At 39.4% G+C, this 24719-nt stretch overlaps 1 protein-coding gene across 4 annotated transcripts in view; it reads right to left on the bottom strand.

Annotated features, from left to right (window-relative positions):
- sdk2a (sidekick cell adhesion molecule 2a) overlaps positions 1-24719 on the bottom strand; it is a 294891-nt gene that overhangs the window by 52002 nt on the left and 218170 nt on the right. For all 4 annotated transcript variants that reach the window (NM_001446839.1, XM_087242947.1, XM_087242946.1 and 1 more), the window contains exons 12-17: positions 20045-20147; positions 17715-17891; positions 15268-15404; positions 15041-15188; positions 5115-5255; positions 4784-4965 (exon numbers count right to left, since the gene is read on the bottom strand). In NM_001446839.1, coding sequence (NP_001433768.1) covers positions 4784-4965; positions 5115-5255; positions 15041-15188; positions 15268-15404; positions 17715-17891; positions 20045-20147 — 888 coding nt within the window. The remainder of the gene's footprint in view (positions 1-4783; positions 4966-5114; positions 5256-15040; positions 15189-15267; positions 15405-17714; positions 17892-20044; positions 20148-24719) is intronic.

Genomic DNA, 24719 nt, shown 5'->3' on the forward strand with positions numbered 1-24719 from the left:
ACTGGCAATGAGCGATCTCGGGGGAAGCAACAGATCGATCTGGGCTTCCCCGAATCGCGCCCATATCAGCTGAACAGACTCGGGGTGGAGTCTCCATGCTCCAGGACGCAAGGCTGCCGTGAGAGCGCATCGGCTGCACGGTTGAGCTTGCCTGAATATGAATGGCGTGCAGCGATTTCAGCCGCGGATGACTCCAGAGGAGCAGACGGCGGGCGAGCTGAGACATGCGGCGAGAGCGCATACCCCCTATACGGCTGATATACGCCACCGCCGCCGTACTGTCCGTCCTGACCAGCACGTGTTGCCGCTCCAGCACCGGAAAAAAACGGTGGAGAGCGAGGAACACTGCCAACAGCTCCAAGCGATATGCCAATGCAACTGGGTACCTTTCCACAGGTCCGCAGCCGCATGCCCGCAACGCACAGCCCCCCAGCCCGTGTTGGAAGCGTCTGCTGAAACGACAACAAGACTGGACGCCTGTTCTAGAGACACCCAGGCCTGTAGGAACGAGGGGTCGCTCCAAGGGCTGAGGGCGCGGCGACACAGCACAGTAACAGAGACTCGGTGTGCGCGCGCGTGCCATGCGCGTCTGGGGACTCGATCGTGAAGCCAGTGCTGAAGTGGTCTCATATAGAATAATCCGAGCGGCATGAAGCGGCTGCGGATGCCATATGCCCCAGGAGCCTCTGAAATAGTTTCAGTGGGACCACTATTTTACTGTCGAGCTCTCTCAGACAGTACAGCATCAGCTGAGCGCGCTCTCCGGAGAGGCGCGCTGCCATGGTGACCGAGTCCAGCTCCAGCCCGAGAGAAGAGATCCTCTGCACGGGGGCGAGTTTGCTCTTTTCTCGGTTGACCTGAAACCCCCACAGGTGGAAGTGCCAGAGCACTTTGTCTCTGTGCATAATCAACTCTGTGCATAATCAAAGAGAGGGCAAATTCAGCCAGTCGTAAGAAATTGAGTATGCAGATGCCCGCGAGCCGAAGGGGCGCTGAGGCACCCTCCGCGGGCTTGGTGAGGACCCGCGGAGACAGAGAGAGCCCGAAGGGGAGGGCTTTGTATTGCCAAGCTCGACCTTCAAACGCAAACCGCAGAAACTGTCGGTGGCGAGGAAGAGTGGAGACATGGAAATACGCGTCCATCAGGTCTAATGCTGCAGACCAACCCAGAGGACGAACGCACCGGATGATGCGCTTCTGCGTGAGCATTCTGAACGGCAGCTTGTGCAGGCAGCGGTTCAAAACGCGCAGATCTAGGATTGGCCGTAATCCACCGCTCTTTTTGGGCACGATGAAGCGTGGGCTGTAAAACCCGCTCTCCATCTCGGCTGGAGGGAGCGGCTCGATTGCATCCTTCGCCAGGAGGACAGCAATCTCCTCTCGCAAGACAGGGGCGGACAGGGGGCTGACCCTGGTGAATACACACCCGTGACTTGGGGGGCCGTTTCGCGAACTGAATCGCATAGCCGAGTCTGATTGTGCGTATGAGCCACCGCGAAGAGCTGGCCCGCGCTAACCAGGCAGGCAGAGCTCTCGCTAATGGACTCATCGCTACAATCGCTGACGTACCAGCAGTGGGGCAGCGCGGAGTGGGTGTGCTGATCCGGGAAGCTCGCGGGTCCCACGGAAAAGCTGGAGGTGAGATATTTGCTCTCACTCCAAACCCGAGCTCCGGAGGGGAGGCTCGAGGGGTGGGAGAAAGGAGACCGTCCTCCCAGCGCTCGTGAGCCACTGGCGAAACGCACCGAATCTGCAAGCTAGAAAGCATAGCGTCCCAGACTGGCAGATTTCGGGCTGTCACATCTGGGGAAGTGAAAAGTGCCCTTTCATAATGTTTTCATGGCAGTAAAAAGTGCCGTTGGAAATGGGGCCCCGCCCTCCAGCGGGGAAAGAGCAAGTTCCCTCTTCTCCAGATGGCCTGTCCCAGGGGCGCTTCGCGGTCCGTTGCCGGACTTAGCGGCGTTCTGGGCAGGGGGGCTGCCTGCTTCCGAGGTGCCCGACGCGCTCGCTTCGCCGAAGGCGTGTGCGGGGGCGGAGCAGCTCTCGTAGGCGGGCGCCTTCGGCGAGGAGCAGGTATGAATGGCACGGCGGGCGGAGCGGGCTACGGACCGCCGATAAGACATCACCCACCAACTGCTCTCTCACCGCCTTGAATTCCTGGGTGAATTCACAGACAGTGTCGCCGAACCTGGCTGGGGATATGGGGAAGTCAAGAAAGCGGACTTTGTCGACTTTGCGCATATCAGCCAGGGGTGGCGCTCCTGGACCACTAATGTGGACATCGTCCTCCCCAACGCACACGCAGCGGACTCAGTAGTCCGAAGAGCTAAGTCGGCGGCGGTGCGAAGCTCGTAAGCCTGGGTTGGACCCACCCTCGTGCAGCTCGGCCAGCGCCTGCGCTTGGTAGCGCTGGTAGGTGGCTATCGCATGCAAGGCGGAAGCAGCCTGGCCCGCAGCTATGTAAGCTCTAGCTCCGAGGGAGGTAGATAACTTACAGGCTTTGGATGGGAGACGAGGCGAACCCGCCAAGAAGAGGCGCCGCGCGGATTTACCGCCATCGCGCACTCAACCTGAGGAATCGCCACATACCCCCTGGCTGTTTCACCGTCAAGAGTGGTTAGGGTGGAGGAACACGCAGCACGAGCAGAAAAAAGTGCTTTACAAGACCGCGTGAGCCTACTGTGCACCTCCGGGAAGAAGGGAACGCCCCTCTAGTCGGTCCGGCCGCGGAGCTGGGGGATAAACCATCTCCAACCCACGGCCGAAGCAGCCCGGGAAAGCACGGCTAACATGTCCGTTTCAGGATCCGTAGTGACAGCGCTCACCAGCCCGAAGGGGGCGAGCGGGTCTGGATCATCATCGGACAATGAAAGCCCACCCTCCGATGCCGCGGTGGACATCTGGTCTCCGGTGTCATCGGGCGTAAGGGCTACCATCTGTTAGACGGATCGCTTCCCCCGCCCGAAGCTTGGATGGAGCGCTTAGAGGAGCGGGAGGTCCGCGGGCCCGTGGGCGACGGATTATCTCTCGCTGAAACCCTCAGATCTGCCCGAGTGCCCGCTGCAGAGCAGGGGACAACTGGGGTGGTTCGCCCTTTTGCAAAGGCTAACCGCGATCTTGCGCAACAGTCATGGCACCGCAATGACGACATGAACTGCCCGCGAGCAGCGCATTAACATGCTGGACCCCCAGACATGTAACGCAGTGCCCGCGCCCATCATCCGAGGACAGGAAACCACCGCATCCAGAAACGCACAGTCGGAGCGGCGTCCTGATAAGGACGTGCTGCACGACTGTGTTGCTCTTTCTGTGAAGTTTGCAACTTTATACGCACCGCTCTGGAGGACCGGACCCAAAGAACGCCAGGCAAGGGAGAAACCCAGCTCGACCGTCTGCCACTGCGTGTACACACTCTGGACCGGGAGAATGCTCTCGTTCGCTCAGAATCGCTGGTCACAGCAGGAGGAACCCTCATCGACTCGATCAGAAAGTCTCTGAAGCGAAAAGGATAGTGTCTGCTGGCGCCAGGTGAGCTTATATACTCAGTTGATTGCTTATGCCGCTCACCTGCGCAGGCTTGCGCTGCCAATTCATTCTTAATTGGCCCGTTCAATACTCTTTCAGACGAGTAGCTTCTGAACCGAACCTCCCAATGCGTGGATTTTACAATCAAATCCACTTATAGTGCTGAAGTTCCCCCCGAAGGGGAACAAATAATGTAGTGACTGCAGGTTGAAGGAAAGTAGTAGAGTAAAAGCACCGTTACTGCACTAAAAAAGTACTTAATGGAACGTAAAGGCACACATTTTTAAAACTACTTATTGAATTACAATTTCTGAGTAAAACTACTCAATTACAGTAGTTTGAGTATTTGTAATTAGTTACTTTACACCTATGGTATACAGTAAAGCTATGCTTTCAATAAGATTCCATTTTTAATGTATTAACTAACAGGAACAAACAGCAATACATTTATTATAGTGTTTATTCACCTTTGTTTGTTAACAAAATAAAGTTTTTCATTGTTAGTTCATGTTTACATACAGTGCATTAACTAATATTAACAAACATACATTTGTATTTTAATAATATATTAGTAAATGTTGAATTATGCATAACAAATGATGTACAAGTATTGTTCATTATTAGTTCTTGTTAGTAAATACTGTATACTATTATAAATAAATTAACATTAATGAAACCTTTGGAAACCTTTTTGAATCTTTTGCACAAAATATAATGATGATGATCCAACAATTCTTGGGAAAAAAGAGGCATAGCAATCCTAAAATAGATAATTTTATTTTCTTTAATATTAAACCTTATTTTAATTAACACAAAGAAATTGTTATTGTGGAGCTTAGCATTAGTTCAGGCGGACAAACTACTCAAACTTGAATCAGCTGATAGTCATCTGTTCATAACACATACCAATCCAATTCTGACATCTAACACAGCGGTCTAATTAACTCATACATGTGATCTCTTGTCAGCTTGGCTGCTTGAACAATTTTGCGCACCCTCTTCTATTTCCAACTCCTCTTAGGTCATTTCTGATATCAGTTCATACAGTATGTATTAACCAAGTATATGGTATACTTGTATATGGCCTCATGTCTTTGGCATTTACAGAAACTTAAAATCAATTTGTGAACAAAAAAAAATTATGACACCCCCATATATATATGACTTGACTTCAAATGTATATATTCGACGAAAGTGATCCTGACTAAATTTAAACTAGACAATAAATAAGTTGATTGGATATATTCAAATTCCTCACCCCCTTGTAGTGTCCATTCGGTGACTTTGGGACTGTAAACGCCTTGTCCTGCTCCGTTATAAGCAGCCACCTCGATCTCATAGTTGGTCCAAATGATGAGGTCCTCAAGCAGAAGATTGGTTTGGTCTGGATTGGTGATGTTCTTCATCTGACAGTCCACAGGTAATCCAGACAGACAGTACCTGAGTGTCATGACGAGAAGCAACATGTGACATGGAAAAAGCATCATGATTTTGAAAACTCAAAAATAGCAGATCTTCGCTGAGTGGACACTACTGAGGGGTTCCGGCGGGACCAGAAGATGAGGCGCTGCTGATGGAAAGTGTCTGACCTGATGATGTAGCCTTGAAGCGGGCCATTCTGGTGGCTCTCGGGAGGCGGCTGCCACTGGATCATGATAGACTGGTTGGTTCGGCCACTGGCGATCACTGTCTGTGGAGGGGCGCTGGGGGGCTCCTCGGGTAACGATACTCTAAAAACAGAGATGGAAGAAAGAGATTAAAAGGGAAAATGGACTGGCCACATGTCTTGGGGTTATTTTAGTATCACTGGCTCTGTTTCCATCTGGGATTGTTGTTCATTCAAATGCATCTCTATTGTCCATTTGTGTTCAGATTTCATTGATTCCATCTTCTTTTAGCTTGCTTTACATCAGCGCTTGTATGACACATAATTGCTATTAAAAAGCAGGTCAGATCATGGCATTTTAAAATATTCTCATATTGTGTTGCAGTTTCCTACAACAGGTTTGAATGCATCTAAGGTCAGAAAACACTGTGATTTTCTCAGAATATGAACATAATATGTGACCCTTGACCACAAAAACATCTCAAATTGATGGGGGAAATTTGTGACCAAAGCCATAAATACATAGGTGTATGGGTCAAAATGATAGATTTTCTTTTTATGTCAAAAATACTACAGTAGTAGGTGTTCCATAAACACATTTTGCTAATTTCCTACCATAGAATTTCATGCATTCATTTAATTTCTTTCAGCTTAGTCTTTATTTCAGAGGTTGCCATAGCGGAATGAACCATTAACTATTCCAGCATATGTTTTAAGCAACGGATGCCCTTCCAGCCGCAACACAGTATTGGGAAACATTCACCCACCCACCCACACACACACACTATGGACAATTTAGTTTATTTAATTCACCTAAACCCACGTGAACAAGGGAAAAAAATACAAACTCTAATAATTTTTTACCTTCAGATGCCATGTTTATTTAAAAAAATTAAATTAAATAAATAAATAAATTTCAGCCAAATTTGGTCCTAGTTTGTGGTCCAGGGTCATACATTACAATAAATTTTACAATCATTTTTAATGAAAAGCTTAAGGTCTGTAAACCTCTCGATTCAATTTACTAACCCTGCTCTCTTTGGTCTGCTGGGCAAGTTGCTGGGCAAGTCTGTTTGATAAGTCTCTCGGTAAAAAGTAAGCGAAAAAGGTAGTGAGTGTACAGAGCAGTATGTGGATGTTGACTGTGTTTATAATAATGTGTTTTGGCACAATGCAGTAAAGTCTTTTGGGGCTATTTGAACAAATTAAACCACATGAGTTTTTTTTTACAACTAAAACAATCTGCTTACGCATACTTCCGACAGTCTCTGGACAAGATTAGTACTTTACCATTACCTGTATTTACTATTTACTGTATTTACTGAGTATGTCCCATACAGGTGACATAACAAACCACCTGTAGAAGGACACCTTCTCGTCTCTGACTCTTGCACCAGGTTGCACAAATGCACTATAGACACTTTCTTAAAGTCTCTTGGAAACAGTGTGCATTTCAAATTGTGCTTTATTTAGGTGAGTGGGCTTGACAAACCACCTGTAGAAACACTCTTCCCTCTTATGCACCGACACTTTATCTAAACTCAATTACAAGGACTCATGTTGCGTGGCTGACTTCAACCTTAAATGACTCTTGCTCAATATTTATAATTAGGGTTGGGTTCCGAAACCTGGTGTCATTATAGCACCGGTACCTTTGTAACCAGTATGTACCGAATCAAATCAGCAAATGATTTTTGGTGCCTAATTTCAGTGCCACTGGTGCTGCGACAAGGACGTAAGAAAATGAAAAGCGATGTATCAAAGGCATCTCTAAAAATTTCATTCTAAACAACTTTGAGGAATACGGACAGGCGATGTCAGGCATTTGTTATTGTCGCTATGCAGCGCATTCAGCCTGGTTTTCGGTGAGCGAGAGTAAACTTCTTCAGATCAACAGGCATGATCGCGTTCATCAAATTTGTTTAAACTAAGCATTCTAAAGCGTATTTTACAAGCAAGGATGACACAGCAATGTGCTTTACAAAAGTTGCGTGTAAGGGGGAAACATGTCAAACTTAATGACACATTTGAGGGCTCAAAAAGGCAAAGGAATGCCTCTCTCGCGTGCTCTAAGTGTCAAGTGCATTCGCTCCCGTGGGTACATGCTTCCTCGGCTTTCGCGGCACTTGCTCTCTCTGTGACGGTGCTGCGCGCATCAGTTCCCCGCTTTCGTCAGAAGTTGATGCCTAAATTGACACGGGTAATAAAAAGATTAAACTTCAGTCATGTTCATGTTGTGAAACACTATCAAAATGTCCACTGTTGATGATATTAGACTTCTGTTTTCAATAGTGATTTTGCACTTTAATATAGGAAGTCCTCGGCTATGCAGAGACCATTATTAATCCGAAATCTAGTGTACATAGTTTTACATTAGGAAATGCAGTCTTGAATTTACAAACAATCTGCAAGTACCAAAGAACAGATGTAAAATGTAACATTGATCAAATGTAGTTTTCAGTCACGCTCATGTAAGTCATATTCAACTTTTGCCTTCATTCATTTTTGATTTCCGTCCTAAACACATGATTTATTTACAATACATTTTTAAACATAATTTTAACTAACTAATTTCTAATATCTTCTTTTTTATCTACCCCATAGTGACAGTTAGTGCATAACATTTTACTAGATATTTTGCAAGACAGTTGTATTCAGACAAAGTCCCTTTAAGTATTTTATAGTCTTTTATTCAGATTAAAGTGTAATTTTAAGACTTGATCAGTTATGTACGAAAGTTAAAATAATCAGTCAAAGTATTTTGTAACTGATTTGTTGTGTACATCAAAAATATTCAGTAAATATTTCTTAAGGGGGCTATTTATACTGACCTTGTTTTTATTTAAATTAAAAACTGCTTTTATTCACCAAATAAACAATAAGAAATACGTCTAGAATATTAATTACCCTGGAAAAAAACACAGTTGATTTTGGATTTTGAGCAAGCAAAATAAAGAAAAGATCCTGTATCCTGTAAAGATCATTAGGGGTCACCACAGCAAAATAAATCAACCCAAAGAAAAATGTCTAGCTCAAATTATGAATGTGTTGGAAGTAGGTGGAGCTGTTACACTTTTACACTCCTGTAAGATCTCTTAGATCCATTGATTAAAATATTTTAGTTCCTCTATCCAGACTGAAACGTAGTGGGGACAAAGCTTTGTCTGTGGCGGGTCCTCGGTTATAGAATACTTTGCCCCTTGAGATTAGAATGGCTCCATCTCTGTCTAGTTTTAAATCACTCCTAAAAACTTACCCATTTAGCTTGGCTTTTAAATATTATTTTAATAGCCCTTTCTACTATAACATTGTTTTAGTAATTTCTCTTGTTTATTTTATGTTTTTATATTCTGTGTTTTTATTTGACTTTGTCTTATGTACAGCACTTTGGTCTTGAGACTGTTTTTAAATGTGCTCTAAAAATGAACATGAATGAATATAAAGTAACTTAAACTTGACCGTGTTATATTAATCATCCATATTAATATCATAGGGCATCATAGTGGTACAGTGGGTAGCACGATTGCATCACAGCAAGAAGGTTGCTGGTTCGAGCCCAGCTGGTTCAGTTGGCATTTCTGTGTGGAGTTTAAATGCTCTCCCTGTGTTCACATGAGTTTCCTGCAGGTGCTCTGGTTTCCCCCACAGTCCAAAGACATGCGCTATAGGTTAATTGAATAAACTAAAATGGCTGTAGTGTATGTGTGTGAAAGAGTGTGTAAAAATATATATCATAGATAATGAGATCACACAAATAAGAGTGCTGTTTACAAAGTGTGAACACAATAGCAAATCTACAGAATTGGGTCCAATGTGTTTTTTTTTCTAGAAATGTGCTATGTATGCTACTTATATAATATACATACCAACCATTGTTTAACAATATTAAAAGTCCCACCAACAGGAAACAAAGTTGTATCAAAACTTTAGTTTTTTTCCCAGCTCAAAAATGCAATGTTTCCTTCAGGAATGGGTGTTTTTGAGCAAATCAGTTGAATAGCGGAACCAGTAATCCAGCATTCGGGTCATTTATTAAACTATCACAGTAAGCATTTGTGACACACATGTGCTCACTTTCTCCTCAGGTTTATTATATTGAACTGCCAATGAAGTACAATAAAAAAAAAAAGTATTGATTCTCCATCCAATCCGTCTGAACACTGGCTGCATTTTGAACAGAGGCCCTCAAGAATGTGCTTTCTTTCTTTAGGAGTAAAGATGATCAAAGATGCCACAGCCAAAATTGGCTAATGCCACAAAGTAAAAAAAAAAGCGAGATTCTTCTTAAATCTATTTAACTTGACATCTTGATATCTCCTTCGTGAGAGCTGCAGTTCTGTGGCGGAGATAAAGCGCAGTGTTTTAGGATCAAAGAAAGAGGCACGGATCCTTGAGCGGCACAGTGGCGTTCTGTCACCTCCATCTCTGCGGGTTCCCCGTCTGAACGTGTGCCGACAGAGAATGGCTTCTGATCTGAGCGAGCGCTAGATGCAAAACGAGAGGAAGTTGTTATTTAAGAGAATAGATCTAGTGGCGAGACTGTGGGAATGCTTTGCATCAGAGCGCAACTTTGACAGAATCAAGGAGGTTTATAATCGATGTTAGCGTTCGCATTTGTCTCGATTGCAGCTGCTCACTCAGATAGTTTTTTTTTTTTTCATTTTAATACACCATCTCTGCTCAAATGTGCTCACTTTAAATCAATTCAATAATTTATATATTTATATATACTGTATATGAAACACATAAAAGATGCTCATTTGTCGAGAACCGCTGGGGAAAATATGCTGTTGGTTTAGATTTCTTCACTGAACAAAGACTTTTTGATGAAAAGACAGAAATTGCTGGAATGAATGGAAATTATGTCAATGCTTTTATACAGAATAAGTGCTGTCCTTTTGATCTTTCCATTCAATAAGGAATACATATTTCTACTAAAACATTAAGCAGCACATCTGTGCTAGCATTTATGATGGTAAGAAATGCTTCTTGAAAATCAGATTAGCAGATTAGGGTGATTAAGTTCAGGCAATATGGAAGACTGGAGTGATGATGCTTAAATTTACTTTGAACCACAGTTAAACATTACTAAATAAATAGCACGATGGCTCAGTGGTTAGCACTGTTGCCTCACAGCAAAACAGTCACTGGTTTGTGTCCTAGCTGGGCAGTTGGCATTTCTGTGTGGAGTTTGCATGATTTCCCCGTGTTTGTGTGGGTTTTCTCAGAGTGCTTTGATTTCCCCCACAGTCCAATGACATACGCTATATGTGAATTGGGTAAACACAATTGCCAGTAGTAAATGTGTGTGTGTGTGTGTGTGAATGAGAGATTGTATTCAGTGGCTGGAAGGGCATGCACTGTGTAAAACTTATGTTGGAAAAGTTGGTGGTTCATTCCGCTGTGGCGATTCCTGATAAGTAAGCTGAATGAAATGCATACATAGCAAACTGTTATTTTGAAATATACTAACATTTCACAGTATTGCTTTTTTCTGTCTTTTGTTCAAATATGTGTTGTACGAACAACCAAAAACTATTTTGGTAACCAATAAATGCCACAAACTGTCAAACAAATTTAATGACACACACACTGTAAAAATGCTTGCCACCTAAAAGTTTTTTTTTTTTTTTTTTGAATGAGATATCTCTATTCGTCAAAGTCAAACTGACAAAAAATAGTGGGTTAAACTTTGTAACCAAAAATATTTAGAATATTCTAATGAAAGTATCATTAAAAAACACACACATTTGTTGTTATGATGTTTATGTCAATGTTGTGCAATGTTTTAGTCTAAAGGCATACAATAACTAGTAATATTACTGTGTGTTTTTAATCTGGGAAAAAAGGTGGCACTGTTAAAAAAAGAGTGATCAGAGTAAAGCCCTGTTCAGATTACAGAACAGGAATTCATAAATGACACGGGCGTTGAGATACTTGTACAGTAAGTTAATAAGTAAACATAGCAATTATTTTTTTATTTCCTGACCACTAACACTGTGTACCCTAGGTCATGGTTGTCAGGTCAGAGTTTGGTGTGAATATGTTTAATTCACGAGGCTGATTAGATTTTTCTGTAAATTGGACAAATGATCTAGAAAGATACGATGTGTAATGAAAAAACCTCAAGCCAAGTGGAAAAACTTTAGCTTAAGCTACAAAAATTATTAGGATAAATAAAAGTGCAAGTTTGGGACTTAACTACATAACTATACACAAATTTTAGATGTGATATCAAAGTTAGCACTCTAAATTTATAAATAAATGGCTGCCATTGAAGGCAAACAAAGCATCTAGTTATTTTCATCAACTTGTTATGCTAAGCAGACCCCATGTTTTGCATATTGTAATCATCTTCCATTAAGCCATTTTGCACATATCTTTCCATAAGTATATCAAAATTATTAGAATTTTCTTTGTTAAGTAAAATTTATTGCTAAGAACTGGGACAACTTTAAAGGCATTTCTTTTAATATTTGAATTTATTTGAACACTCAGATCCCAGATTTTCAAATATTTTCAGATAGTTATCTCTGCCAAATATTGGTGATATTTAAGTCAAGCCATTTAATATGCATACCCTTGGCAAATTATGGCGAAAAGTTTTAGTTCAAAGGTAAATAAAAGCTAAGAGAAAAATGAGGGTCCATTCGCTAAATTTAAGTTACATTTCATTTACATGCCAACTAATTCTCATTAGATTTTTGTAGTCTGTTAGGTTGGGGTTAGTGTGGGGGTTAGGGTTAGTGTAAGTTGACATGTACTTGCAAAGTAAATACTTGCTGCTTGGATGAATGTAACTTTAAAGCAGATTTTGCCAGAGGTATGAATGATTTTGGATAATTTTGGACTGTATGTATAAATCTCTATTTCCAAAAATTGACACTTATGACCTATCCCAGGCTCTCAAATAATATAGCATTTCTGACAAAATTCAAAATGGCTAACAGCCAAAACAGCTATGACTTTTATACCACTCTGAACCTAAAACGACTGGTTTCATAACAATTAGCCAAACCATTTGGAAGTTATCGGCAGAAATATTTTAATATCTCCTGGCCAAGACACCTCATGTCATGGGTTGTGAACACACAGACACAGAATTTGATCTGAATTGACTATTGCAGGACTATCACATGAAGATACAGCCTTGTGTCTGCTATTTGTTGAATCTTTTACTGTTATTATTTTACTTATCCACTAGGTTGATAAAATTGTAATCAAAGTATAATTAAATGCCCTCAATCCAAGAAATCAGCTTTCTAGCTTAATGTTCAAAAGTTATTAGCATGAAAGTGATTTTGCTAGAGCCTCCACATTTGCTGTGATTCCTGTTGAGACTGTCCTTAAAAAATCTTCCTTATCCAAAACTGTTGATCAATAATGTACATGTTACATAACTATACACTGATCTTAGATGTGGCATCAAAGTTAGCACTCAGAGAAAGATATATCCCTAAAATAAATGGCAAACATTGGGGGAAAATACTGAGCATACAGTTATTTGATCTAACCCGTTATGCTAAGCAGACCGCATTTTTGCATATGCTAACTGACATGATAAATTAGGTGTCAAATGACGAAATCCCCAGAGTAAACTTCGACACCACCTCGACTATTATTAAATGTTTGAGAACAATGTGGCATTCTCATAATAGTGTGTGTGTTTTTTTTTTTCATTTTTGCCCGCAGGGATGTCAGCTATTGACGGGGCATTGCATCAGCAACATGCACTTTTTTTTTTCTAATATTTTCCTGGTGTGTTTCTTTTAAGTCTGTGGAGGACTTTGGTATCCTGGACAGCAGATTATTGATTTGCCACAGCTGTGCATGCGCAGGATGTTGCATATGGGCAAAGAATGTTTACTTCCCACATGCTTTCAGATCTCATCCTCAAACATTGATTTGAGCTTGACTTTTCCATTTTCAATCAGTCTGCCTCCCGCTGTAATGCAGCATACGCGCTACATTTTCCAGCTGATCCAAAGAAACTCCAAATGTGACTGTTCTATGAGATTATCAAATATGTGTAAACGGCTGCCTCATTCATAGCAGGATCCCTTAAGACGCAAGCACGTATGAATATTAATGAGCAAAGACATCATATTCATGCAGAAATGTTGTTTGGCATTTCCCCGGTTTTTGGGGCATCTTTGAGTCGGGATGTGATGCACGTGAATGTGCTTCACAGACGTCACAGACGCTCCTGTGGGATCTGGGCACATTTGAAGGCGCGAGTCGCTTGGTGCTCTTTGTAATGCTGTAGTAGAGTTACGCCGAGAGTTGTACAAAAGCTGCTAAAAAATCTCTCGGTGCACGTTTCCCTTCCTCACAGCACTGCAGACTACAGGCTCTGATTCAGCTGAATAATGCACCACCTTCTTCTTCACAAGAGCCGTAGGTCTGCGAGAAGAAAGTCTTGCCACTTTTTGCCAGGCTTTTATGGCTGACTTTTCAATGCTTAAATGCAATTTTCTTTGGCACGTCTTTGCTAGTCCTCAGGACACCCCAGAAAACATTGTTCACTGACCGTCTGCACTGTAAGAAACGATTAGTTTACTTTATTTTTAAAAAAGGAAGTTAAGTCGATGCCTTAAAAGTAGCAAGTTCAATCTTTCATTCATTTTCCTTCAGCTTAGTCCCTGATTATCAGGGGTCACCATAGCGAAACAAACCACTAACTATTTTAGCATATGTTTTATGCAGCCCTTCCAGCCACAACCCAGTGCTGGGAAACACCCATACACTTTTACATTTACACACAACAGTCAATTTTGTTTACCCAATTCCCCTATAGCGCATGTCTTTGGACTGTGGAGGAAACCGAAGCACCCAGTGGAAACCTACACGGACATGGGAAGAACATGCAAACACCACACAGAAATAGCCCAGCTGGGACTTGAACCAGCGACATTCTTGCTATGAGGCAACAGTGTTAACCACTGAACCACCATGCTGCCCAAGCAACAAGATGATTTTACTTTAAAAAAATGCCCGTGAAACTTGTTTACTTAATAATTAACAGCTAACAAGTGCAACTTAATCCAATCTGGGGTGCGTTTCCCAAACAACATATATATATAAACTATGTATAAACTATATATATATATATATATATATATATATATATATATATATATATATATATATATATATATATATATATATATATATATATATATATACTTTTTTTTCGTTTTTTAACATTTAGTTTTATGCACCTTTTGTACAGTCTAAATCCCACCCTGTTTTAGCCTGCACACAGGATTGTACAAAATACATGTGATTTTAATTTCACCTGAGTACAGTGCGCCACAATCGCTCTGATGCTAATAATAAGGATAAACTTGTCTTCTAAACAGCCCATAATAACAAACTGAACAGTGATTGATTGTCCTCAATGTCAGTGAGACAGTTTCTATTAAGCCTGAATAAGCTGTCATAAAAACCAGAAAAATCAAGCTATGCTTTTTTTTCCGCTTTGAATAGATTTTTCAGTGGCAGATCAACAATAACTCTCTCTAACAATAAATATATCTGTATGATGTTTTAAACTTCAGGCTACATTCAAGTGGGTTTTCATTTTAATCATTTTAAAATAGAAATGTTTCTCATCCATATTTATGTTCCTGAAAAGAACTCCATCCACACAACAAACACATATCAGAAGCAATTCGATTGCTCTAATGTGTTTATAGGACAATTTGGCCATTCTCATGCATATCTTGTTAAAGAAGCACGGTAGCATGTTTTCAATAGTAAAAGTCCTCTGAAAGTTGGTTGACTTTTCAAAAGTTATGCATTTAAAACGAACGTGCAGTAATATATACTGCCTGAACTCATGTTTAAATGTAATGACAGAAAATGTATTGTAAGCACAGTATCATGTTTTTGAACCCACAAACTCACCGTGCCGTCTCCCTGCTGAACTGACCCTTGCCCACATCATTGACGGCACACAGACGGAACTGGTAAGAGCGCGCCGGGATGAGGCCTCCGACAATCACACTGATGGATTCTGGCTCTATGTTGGCCAAGAGAACAGTCCAAGGTGCATCTGTCCCCAAAAAAAAGAGACAATGATAGCTCAATCGATGAGCAATGAGAGGAAAAGTAGAGCAGGTCTGTGAACTTACTGTTTTCGGACACCTCCAGGATGTAGCGGATGAGCGGGCTGTTCCCGTCGAAAGCCTGAGCCCAGGTCAGGTTGATGGTTCTTCTCTCAGAGATACTGAGGGTTGCAATCAGGTTCTCTGGAGCATGAGGCAACTGCCTACAGTCAGATAAAGACAAATAATAGTAATAATCATATAAAAAGTACACAAATATTTACACTGCATGATACAGTTAAACGCAAAATCATTACCTCTCCTGTAGAATACCTAACAACAGCACTGGATGTTCAGTAGCAAAATATAGTATTGGTTGGTTGGTTTGCTTGTTGGTTCATTGATTTGATTTGATTTGAACTAGTTGGTTGGTTGGCTGGCTGGATGGTTGGTTGATTAATTTATTGATTGACTGATTGATTTGAATTGAATTGACCCTTCGCTAAGCCCTGCCCTACTTAGTTACTGTTGCTACACATGTCAAGCTTTCGTGCCTGGTACAGCTTTTACAATGTGTATGCGCCAGTGTCAGACATTGCCAGGGATAAAATGTCAATTTTGGCGAACAGGTGAGATACTTGAGAAAGTCAGACAAAAAAGGACGGCAGTATGCATTACAGGGGAATATTCACGACATAATAGGCAACTAATTAGAGAATAACCAAATCAAAATTAAAGTTAACTTAGCCTAGCTGCCTCATACGCTGACCATTTAACAGCTTTGCTCTTGCTCAGCAGGAGAGGTGAAATTAAAAAATAATCTGATAATAACAAATTAGTGTCAGGAATATCAAAACAAAACCAACTTAACTCCGCTCCTTTAGCGCCCCTCACACAATTCCACCATTCCGTTCAAACTTTAAGGATACCAGGAATAAGATTTGCATAATCTTTATGCACAACGCTTTGGTCTGTTTCCCCTCACTCGAAAGCTTGACCGAGCCCCTGCGCATAGCTACAGTTGCTAAGCCACGATTGGTGGATGGCGGTTTTTGCGTGTGGCTTAGAGAAAGGTCAATTGAATTGAATTGAACTGGTTGGTTGGTTGGTTGGTTGGTTGGTTTGCTGGCTGGCTGGCTAAATTGAATTGAATTGAATTAAATTGAATTGAATTGAATTGAATTGAATTGAATTTAACTGAATTGAATTGAATTGGGGTAAAGCAGTGGCGCAGTAGGTAGTGCTGTCGCCTCACATCAAGAAGGTCGCTGGGTTGCTGGTTCGAGCCTCGGCTCAGTTGGGGTTTCTGTGTGGAGTTTGCATGTTCTCCCTGCGTTCGCGTGGGTTTCCTCCGGGTACTCCGGTTTCCCCCACAAGTCCAAAGACATGCGGTACTAGTGAATTGGGTTGGCTAAATTGTCCATAGTGTGTGTGTGAGAATGAATGTTTCTCAGTGATCGGTTGCAGCTGGAAGGTTATCCAATGGGTAAAAACGTGCTGGATAAGTTGAGGGTTCATTCTGCTGTGATGATCCCAGATTAATAAAGGCACTAAGTCTAAAAAAATAAATGAATTGAATTGAATTGAATTGAATTGAATTGAATTGAATTGAGTTGAATTGAATTGAATTGAATTGAATTGAATTTAATGGAATGGAATGGAATGGAATGGAATGGAATGGAATGGAATGGAATTGAATTGAATTGTTGGTTGGCTGGCTGGCTGGTTGATTGATTGGTTGACTAATTGAGTGTATTATTATAATTATTATTATTATTATTATTATTAATATTTGTATTTTTAATAATTTAAATGCTGCAATACAAATCATCACCATATTAGACTAATGTCCTAATGTCTGAATGATCAGGTAAAACTAAATCATGGAGTAATAATCATAGGTATAAATGACATTTTAAAATATATTTACATTGCTAACAATGATTTTCAACTGATGTTTGTTTGACAACATTACAGTTTTGACTGTATTTTAATAAAAAGATAAAAAAACAAAAACAAATGCAACATTGGTGAGAAGAATAAAGTTCTTAAAACAACGACAACAAAAGCAACAAAAAATAAATCTTAATGTTTACAACCCATAGTGTGTTTTTCTAAGCCACAAACAATTTGCCAACACAAATGTCCAATTGCTTTGTCTTGTCAATAAAGCAAAGCAAACTGATGCTGTGAGGGAGATAAACACAGTTTTTATAATAAATATTGTCTCTCTTGTTTATACAAATGTTTCCACAACTGCTTTGCCAATTTCCCTGTTATTTGTCGTGCAGATAAAACTCAATGCACTTCTGTTCCTGAAACAATGAAACATTGATAAAAAGGAGAGAAAAGGACAGTGATGTTTGGATCTTTGTTTGCTATTCATTGTGCATTCTCAAAAAAACAACTGCCTCAGATCTTTAAATGTCAACAAAAAAAACACAGATACAATCCAAAACTGTGTCCAAAATCTATTGAAAACCAGCACTTGAATGTAAATCTATAGTCACAGAAAGTGGGTAGCTGTCATCTACCTGACTCTCAGATGAGCATTACGAGTATCATTGCCCCCTACTGAAGTGACCCGACAGGTGTAGGTGCCAATGTCGCCCGACCACGTCTGAGAGATATGAAGCGTGCCGTTGGAGTCTAGGCGCAATCGGGGACTCGACTTCACATCAATGACTGCTCCCCCTTTCTCCCAGATGTGCCTGTAAACAACAAACTTTACATTTTCCTGTTCAAAACAACAATAAAGCTGTTCACTTGCTGGGCTGTTTTATGTGCTTATGAAAAAGGGATGATACTTAAGTATTTTTCAATACTCACAAACTATTTGTTTGGTATTATGTCTTTACAAAATTCCAAAAAAAAAAAAAAAATTATATTAAGACATATTAAGACAAGACTGTGCAGGGCACCAGTTCTCAAGGACTGAGTTTGGCCATCCCTGACTTAGACCATAACAAAATTCAGGGACTTCCATCACAAGCTCACAAGAGTAGAGTTTGTAACTTTATTTATTTTTAATTTTCTTTTCTTTTCTTTTAAAGTGGCAATTTATATGTCAATTGTCTGTTTTGGTGTGATTTGGTCACTCTCAGTGATGGCTATGATTAGAGGCGGGGTTAGTGACACACCGTATTTTAAATATTTAAAATTTTAGAGCAAAATAAATTGTAGGAATTTGTTTAAAGAAATATTTTTCTGCAAATGTCAACTACATTTTATATTGCTTTATTAAAAATATATCTTACATTTTTAAATATGCTGAAATATATAAATCTTTTTTTTTTATTATTTAAAAAGCTTGCCTAACTAAACCTCAAACTAAAATTGATCAATAGTAATGAAGTAACAGGTAGGTTTGGCTCTACCATCACAAAATGTGCAACACTTATTTACATCATGATCTGATAGCAGTTTTGAGCTGTGTGAGATATTATTTAAAGTACGGGCGCAAAGTTTTATATATATATTTTTTTTCTTTTTTTTTGCTTGAGCTGAAAGTCTGCAGCTCTGCACAGGAAGTTTGGCCAGAGAAGAAATGGTCATGCCCAACTGAGCCTAGTTTCTTTCAACGTTTCTTTTTCCTTCACTTTAGCCAATTGGTGACGTTTTATAAATAAACATGAATTGAATTAAATTGACAGTGTTTTTTTCTGTTGTTGTCAATAAATGCTGCATTAAAAAAAGTGTAGATAAGTGTGCTGAGCCCTAAGCATATTTAAAATGCTCTGTTTGATAAAAAAGTTCACAGCTATGCATTTTTAGAAGAGTGCTAGCATTTTCTGCTGTACTAAAACACGCTATAAGTGTCCCAGCAGGCACACAACATCATAAGACATTAATATTAGGTTAGATTAGGTCATGACGTCAAGCCTAAGGACGTTATTTTGATGTAAAATAAAGTAAAATAATGTTGATATTTGGTTGATTTTAGGTTGTGCTGGAAAGTGACTAAAATTTAACATCTGATAGATGTCATAGTGGTAATGTCCACACAACGTTAAGATGTAACGTGATTAGATGCTGATTTTAGGTTGGATGTTGGACATTGACGTCGGCCTGACATTGAGTGCTAAAGGCAACCCCGATTTTCATTTCCTAACAAAATCCAACATCCTCATGACGTTGGGGTACAGTGTCAATATGATGTCATGTTGATGTCATCTGCCTACAGGGGTATTTTGAGCCCCCAAAAAAGGAAACTACTATTGCTACAAGGCTTTAGGCACCTTTTTTTTCTGTACAATTGCTAAGCAAATTCAGTTTTGATAACTGTGTTTAGTTTCCTAAACATGCTGTACCTATCCGATCAGAGCAAACTTTAAGTTAAGAAAGATGAATCCTTAATACAACCATTTCAGACTCTGAGAGAAAAGAGCAGAAGCTGCAATGTTTATTATAACTAAATTTGACATCAGATAAATGCAAACCCATAGCAGGAGACCTCTGAAACTAAATGAGCAGCCTTTAAAATAGCACAATAGAAGCACTTTGATGAATAAACACAGCCGCTTATAAGCACAATAACAAATTGGCCCACGCTCATACATGCACTTGCACATACACATCAGCACTTTGTAATTGCAGCCACATCATTTCCCCATTTAATCTCATCTGTCTTGTGTTTAATTAAAGTCTCCATCTAAGTTATTGCTTTGTTTACATATTCATCCGTTTCCCTCCTGATCGAATGAATAACAGCAGCCCAGCAGGTGACAGTTAAATCAAGTCTTACGAGGCTGAGTGTAATGAACACAGGACAGGAAGCCAAGGAACAAAGATGGAGTGTCAGATAAAAGGAGATGAAAGAAAGACAAACACAACAGATATTTAGTCAAGGGTCGGAGGGCCGTACCTGACCGTAACGCTGGGGTCGTGGGTCACGCCACAGGTCATGGCTGCTTTTGTGCCCTTAATCACGCTCTGGTCCTGAGGTGGATTAGTGATTCGTGTTCGAGCTGCACACACAAATCACAATGTACTTCTGTAATCCATGCCATCGATTTTGTCTCCAATTTCTGTCAGACATGCTGCAGCCTTCCTTGTGGAGTAATGGAAGCACACATTTGGACATGTATACTTTATAATAATCCACTAAACAGTGTCGGATGTAATTAGTTAGATGTATCTAGTCACTGTAATTAAACTACTTTTCACTGAATAAATAAAGTAAAGCATTAATAAAAAAAATGTAGGCAATTCATTTATAATACTCTTGCATTAAATAATGTAGATATATTCAAAAGTTCTTTATGCATCAATTGAGAAAAGCAGAGTGCTTTTGTAATAAGTGTATTACATTTTGTGGAATACTTCTAAGTTAACTAAAGACGATTACATTTATCAAGACAGTTGCATATGCTTAGAAAAAAAATATATATTGATTTATTAACTCATACTAAAACAGGGTTTCAATTCGGAGAAACAATGTAAGGGTCATCATCACTGTGAAGTGCCTTTGATGTCCTACACAATTAAAACAGTGCTTTGTGAACATAATGGAAAGTAATGAAATTCAATTTTTATTATTGTAATTGTTTAAACCTTTACACACACACACAAACACACACACACACACACACACACACACACACACACACACACACACACACCCGCACGCATGCATGCACGCACACACACACACACGCACGCACACACACACACACACACACACACACACACACACAGACACACACACACACACACACAGGTAGAATTATAAGTGTTTTGAAATATGTCTTTGTCAAATTTTACCATAACCTTGATTATTATTGAATGGATGTGATTATGCCATGTCCCACACACTGCTCAGTCTAAAAAGTAGGTAAATTAAATACATTTAAACTATTTTTAAATATTCTTATTGTCTTTAACAAGCTGTTTAAATAAATGAAGTCATTTTGATAAATGTTATTTTGTTTTTATAATATTATTAATCATTTTGCATGTGTCCTGGAAATCGCTGTCTACCCTGTCATGAAATGGTAAATGCCCTTTTAAGAAACCCTCAGATGTACTTTTTGGCATACCCATGCTCATTTTGCCTTTCTTTAGAGAAGATTAAAGCATCTGCGGTGCACACAGTGAGTATCTAGACTTGTGTTTCTTATGTTTTCTCACATTGTGTTTAAAAATGAATGTTGCCAAGCTTAACATGTCCACAGTTTAAAACTGTTAAACTGTTTACAAAGAGTTTAAATAGAGATCATATACATACCGATACACACACTTACTGTATAGTTGAAATCAGAATTATTAAACCTCCTTTGATTAATGATGATGTTTACAGAAGCATGGAAATTTTCACAGTATGTCTGATAATATTTTTTCTTTTGGGAAAATACTTATTTTTTTCATCTAGAATAAAAGCAGTTTTAACTATTTTAAAAACAATTTTAAGGTTAAAATTATTAGCCTCTTTAAACTATATATATATTTTTGAGTCTACACAACAAACTATGGTTATACAATAACTTACCTAATTACCCTATCCTGCCTAGTTAACCCAACTAACCTAGTTAAGCCTTTAAATTTCACTTTAAGCTGTATAGAAGTGTCTTGAAAATTATTTAGTAAAATTGTATTTACTGTCATAGCTAAGATACAATAAATCAGTTATTAGAAATGAGTTATTAAAACTGTTATGTTTAGAAATGTGTTGAAAAAATCTCCTCTCTGTTAAAATGAAATTGGGGAAAAATAAATAGGGGGCTAATAAATCAGGGTATTTAAAAATTCTGACTTCAACTATATATGTAAGTGCTATTCAGATATTTTTTCTACAAAACTAAATAAGAAACAAAAGTTTTCAACTAAATATTAGGTTGCCAAACAAATTAATGTTTTGAAAAATGAATGTCAATAATTGTTATGCATAAAATCAGGTTTCTTTAATTTGAAGCATGTTGTATTTAGATACACATGATATTTAAATGTTAAGTAATCCGATTACGTATTGAGTAACCAAGTTACTTTTTAGACAAAGCCATTAGAAAACAAATAGCTACACGGCCTGACAAAAGTCTAGTCACCGATCCCCGTTATAAGAGCAACAAATAATAATTTGACTTCTAGTTGCAGAAGGTTTTTTTTTCTGATTAATCATCTGTTGAACTGCATCCCAATCATCACCAATACTGCAGATGACCTATTGAAACCCACATGGACCCTAGATTCTCACAAGAATAAGTTTAGTGAAGGAAAAATTATGGTTTGGGGTTACAATCCGTATGGGAGCGTGTGGAAGATCGGCGGAGTGGATGGCAACATCAACAGCCTGAGGTATCAAGACATTTGTGCTGCCCATTACATTACAGACAACAGGAGAGGACAAATTGTTCAGCAGGAGAGGGATCCTTATAATTTCCGCCTCCACATCAAAGTTTCTGAAAGCAAAGGTCAAAATGCTCCAGTATTGGCCAGCCCAGTCAACAGGATATGAACATTATTGAGCATGTCTGGATTAAGATGGAGGGGGAGGCATTAAATATAAATCTGAACTCTGGCAGTCCTACAAGAAAGCTTTCTTTGCCATTCCAGATGACTTTATTAATAAGTTATTTGAGTCATTGCAGAGATGTATGGATGCAGTCGTCCAAGTTCATGCATACACACTAATTCTTTTTCCATTGCACCATTGTATACTGTACATGTTTATGTTAAGTGACAACTATGCAAAATCCGACCTTACTGTTGTAATTAAAAAATTTAAAATCAAGGCATATTTTATTTTGGTAAAATAAGCGTAATCTAGAGATGTTTTCCTCTCATATTAGCCACTTCTGATACCAAATAACCAATTAGAAGTCAGGTGTAGAGATACTTTTATAAAGTAACTAACCCAACGTTAGTACAAGTGCATTCGTATTTAAATACAATGATATTTGCTGAACCTGTTTTTATTTTATGATAACTTCTACTGCCAATGCATATTTCGTCTAAAATAAACTTCATGACATTCATGATTTCTGTTGAAATCTGGCATGTAATTAAATATTACACCTTTGTTATGATGAAGCTGAGATTCACTTTGAATGCAACACTGAGTAATGTATTCAAGTTAAAATGAATGTCAAGTGGTTCAGCTTTAGTTTGTTAGTCAATTCATGAAGATGAATGTACTTACATGTAAAACGGCTATAAAAAATTGATGTTTAAAATGTACTTTAAAGTAAAACTTTTTTAATTTGACATTGCAAGGCGCACTTTAAAACAGTCTTGCAAGCGTCTGTCTTTAAGTACTCTTAAGTGCTCCTTTGTTTCATTAATATTATATAATCTGCATTAATGTTTTTGGCTTATTCAGCCCACATTCGGTATAATTTAGCTCATACAGTTTAGGCAATACAGCTCCTTTTGAAAAACTGACAGAGAAGGAAAAAAAATATGTAAGGGTCAAGGATGAGACTGATATTTTGTCATAGTAGTTTAATAAAAAGCATATTAAACGGTGTTCAGTACAAATACATTCATAGAATCTCTTCTTTGATTTGCATGTTTGTAATTTCTGAACATTTCGGGGAAATAACTAAAACTAAATCCTTTTAATACTTTTCAATTCAGTTTTAAGTCTTAAGAAAAAAAATAAAAAATAAAATAATGTCATTCTGTGTGTATGTATACACTTACTGGCCATTTTATTAGGTACACCTGTCTAACTTCTCGTTAACGTAAATTTCTAATTAGCCAATCACATGGCAACAACTCCATAATTTTGGCATGTAGACATGGTCAAAATGATCTTCTGCAGTTTAAACCTACCATCAGAATGAGGAAGAAAAGTGATTTAAGTGACTTTGAGCAAGGTTGATGATGCCAGACAGGTTGGTCTAAGTCTTTTAGAAAATGCTGATCTACTGGGATTTTCACGCACAGCAATCTGTAGAGTTTACAGAAAAAGGTCTGAAAAAGAGAAAATATCCAGTGTGCTTCAATATCCAGTGGTTCTGTGGGCCCAAATTTCTTGTTGATGCCAGAGGTCAGAGGAGAATGGCCAAATTAGTTTGATCTGATAGAAAGGCAACAATCACTCAAAAAAACACTCGTTACAAACAAGGTATGCAGAAGAGCATCTCTGAATGCACAACATATCGAACCTTGGGGCAAATGGGCTACAGCAGCAGAAGACCACAGTGGGTGCCACTCCTGTCAGCTAAGAAAAGAAAACCGAGGCTACAATTCACATAGGCTTACCAAAAATGCACAATAGAAGATTAGAAAAATGTTGCCTGGTCTGATGAGTCTCGATTTCTGCTGCAACATTCGGATGGTAGTGTCAAAATTTGGCATCAACAACATAAAAGCATGGACACATCCTGCCGTGTATCAACGGTTCAGGCTGGTGGTGGAGGTGTATTGGTGTGGGGAAATTTTTTTTGCCACACATTACTTTCAATTGATCATCATTTCAACACTACGGTCTACCTGAGTATTGTTGCTGACCATGTCACTGTCACCATGTTCATTGTACTCAAATAGCCTCCACAGTCACCAGATCTCAATCCAATAGAGCACCTTTGGGATGTTGTGGA

Source organism: Danio rerio, chromosome 3 (genome assembly GCF_052040795.2).
Source record: "Danio rerio strain M-AB ecotype USA chromosome 3, GRCz13ab, whole genome shotgun sequence".
Classification (NCBI taxonomy): Eukaryota; Metazoa; Chordata; class Actinopteri; order Cypriniformes; family Danionidae; genus Danio; species Danio rerio.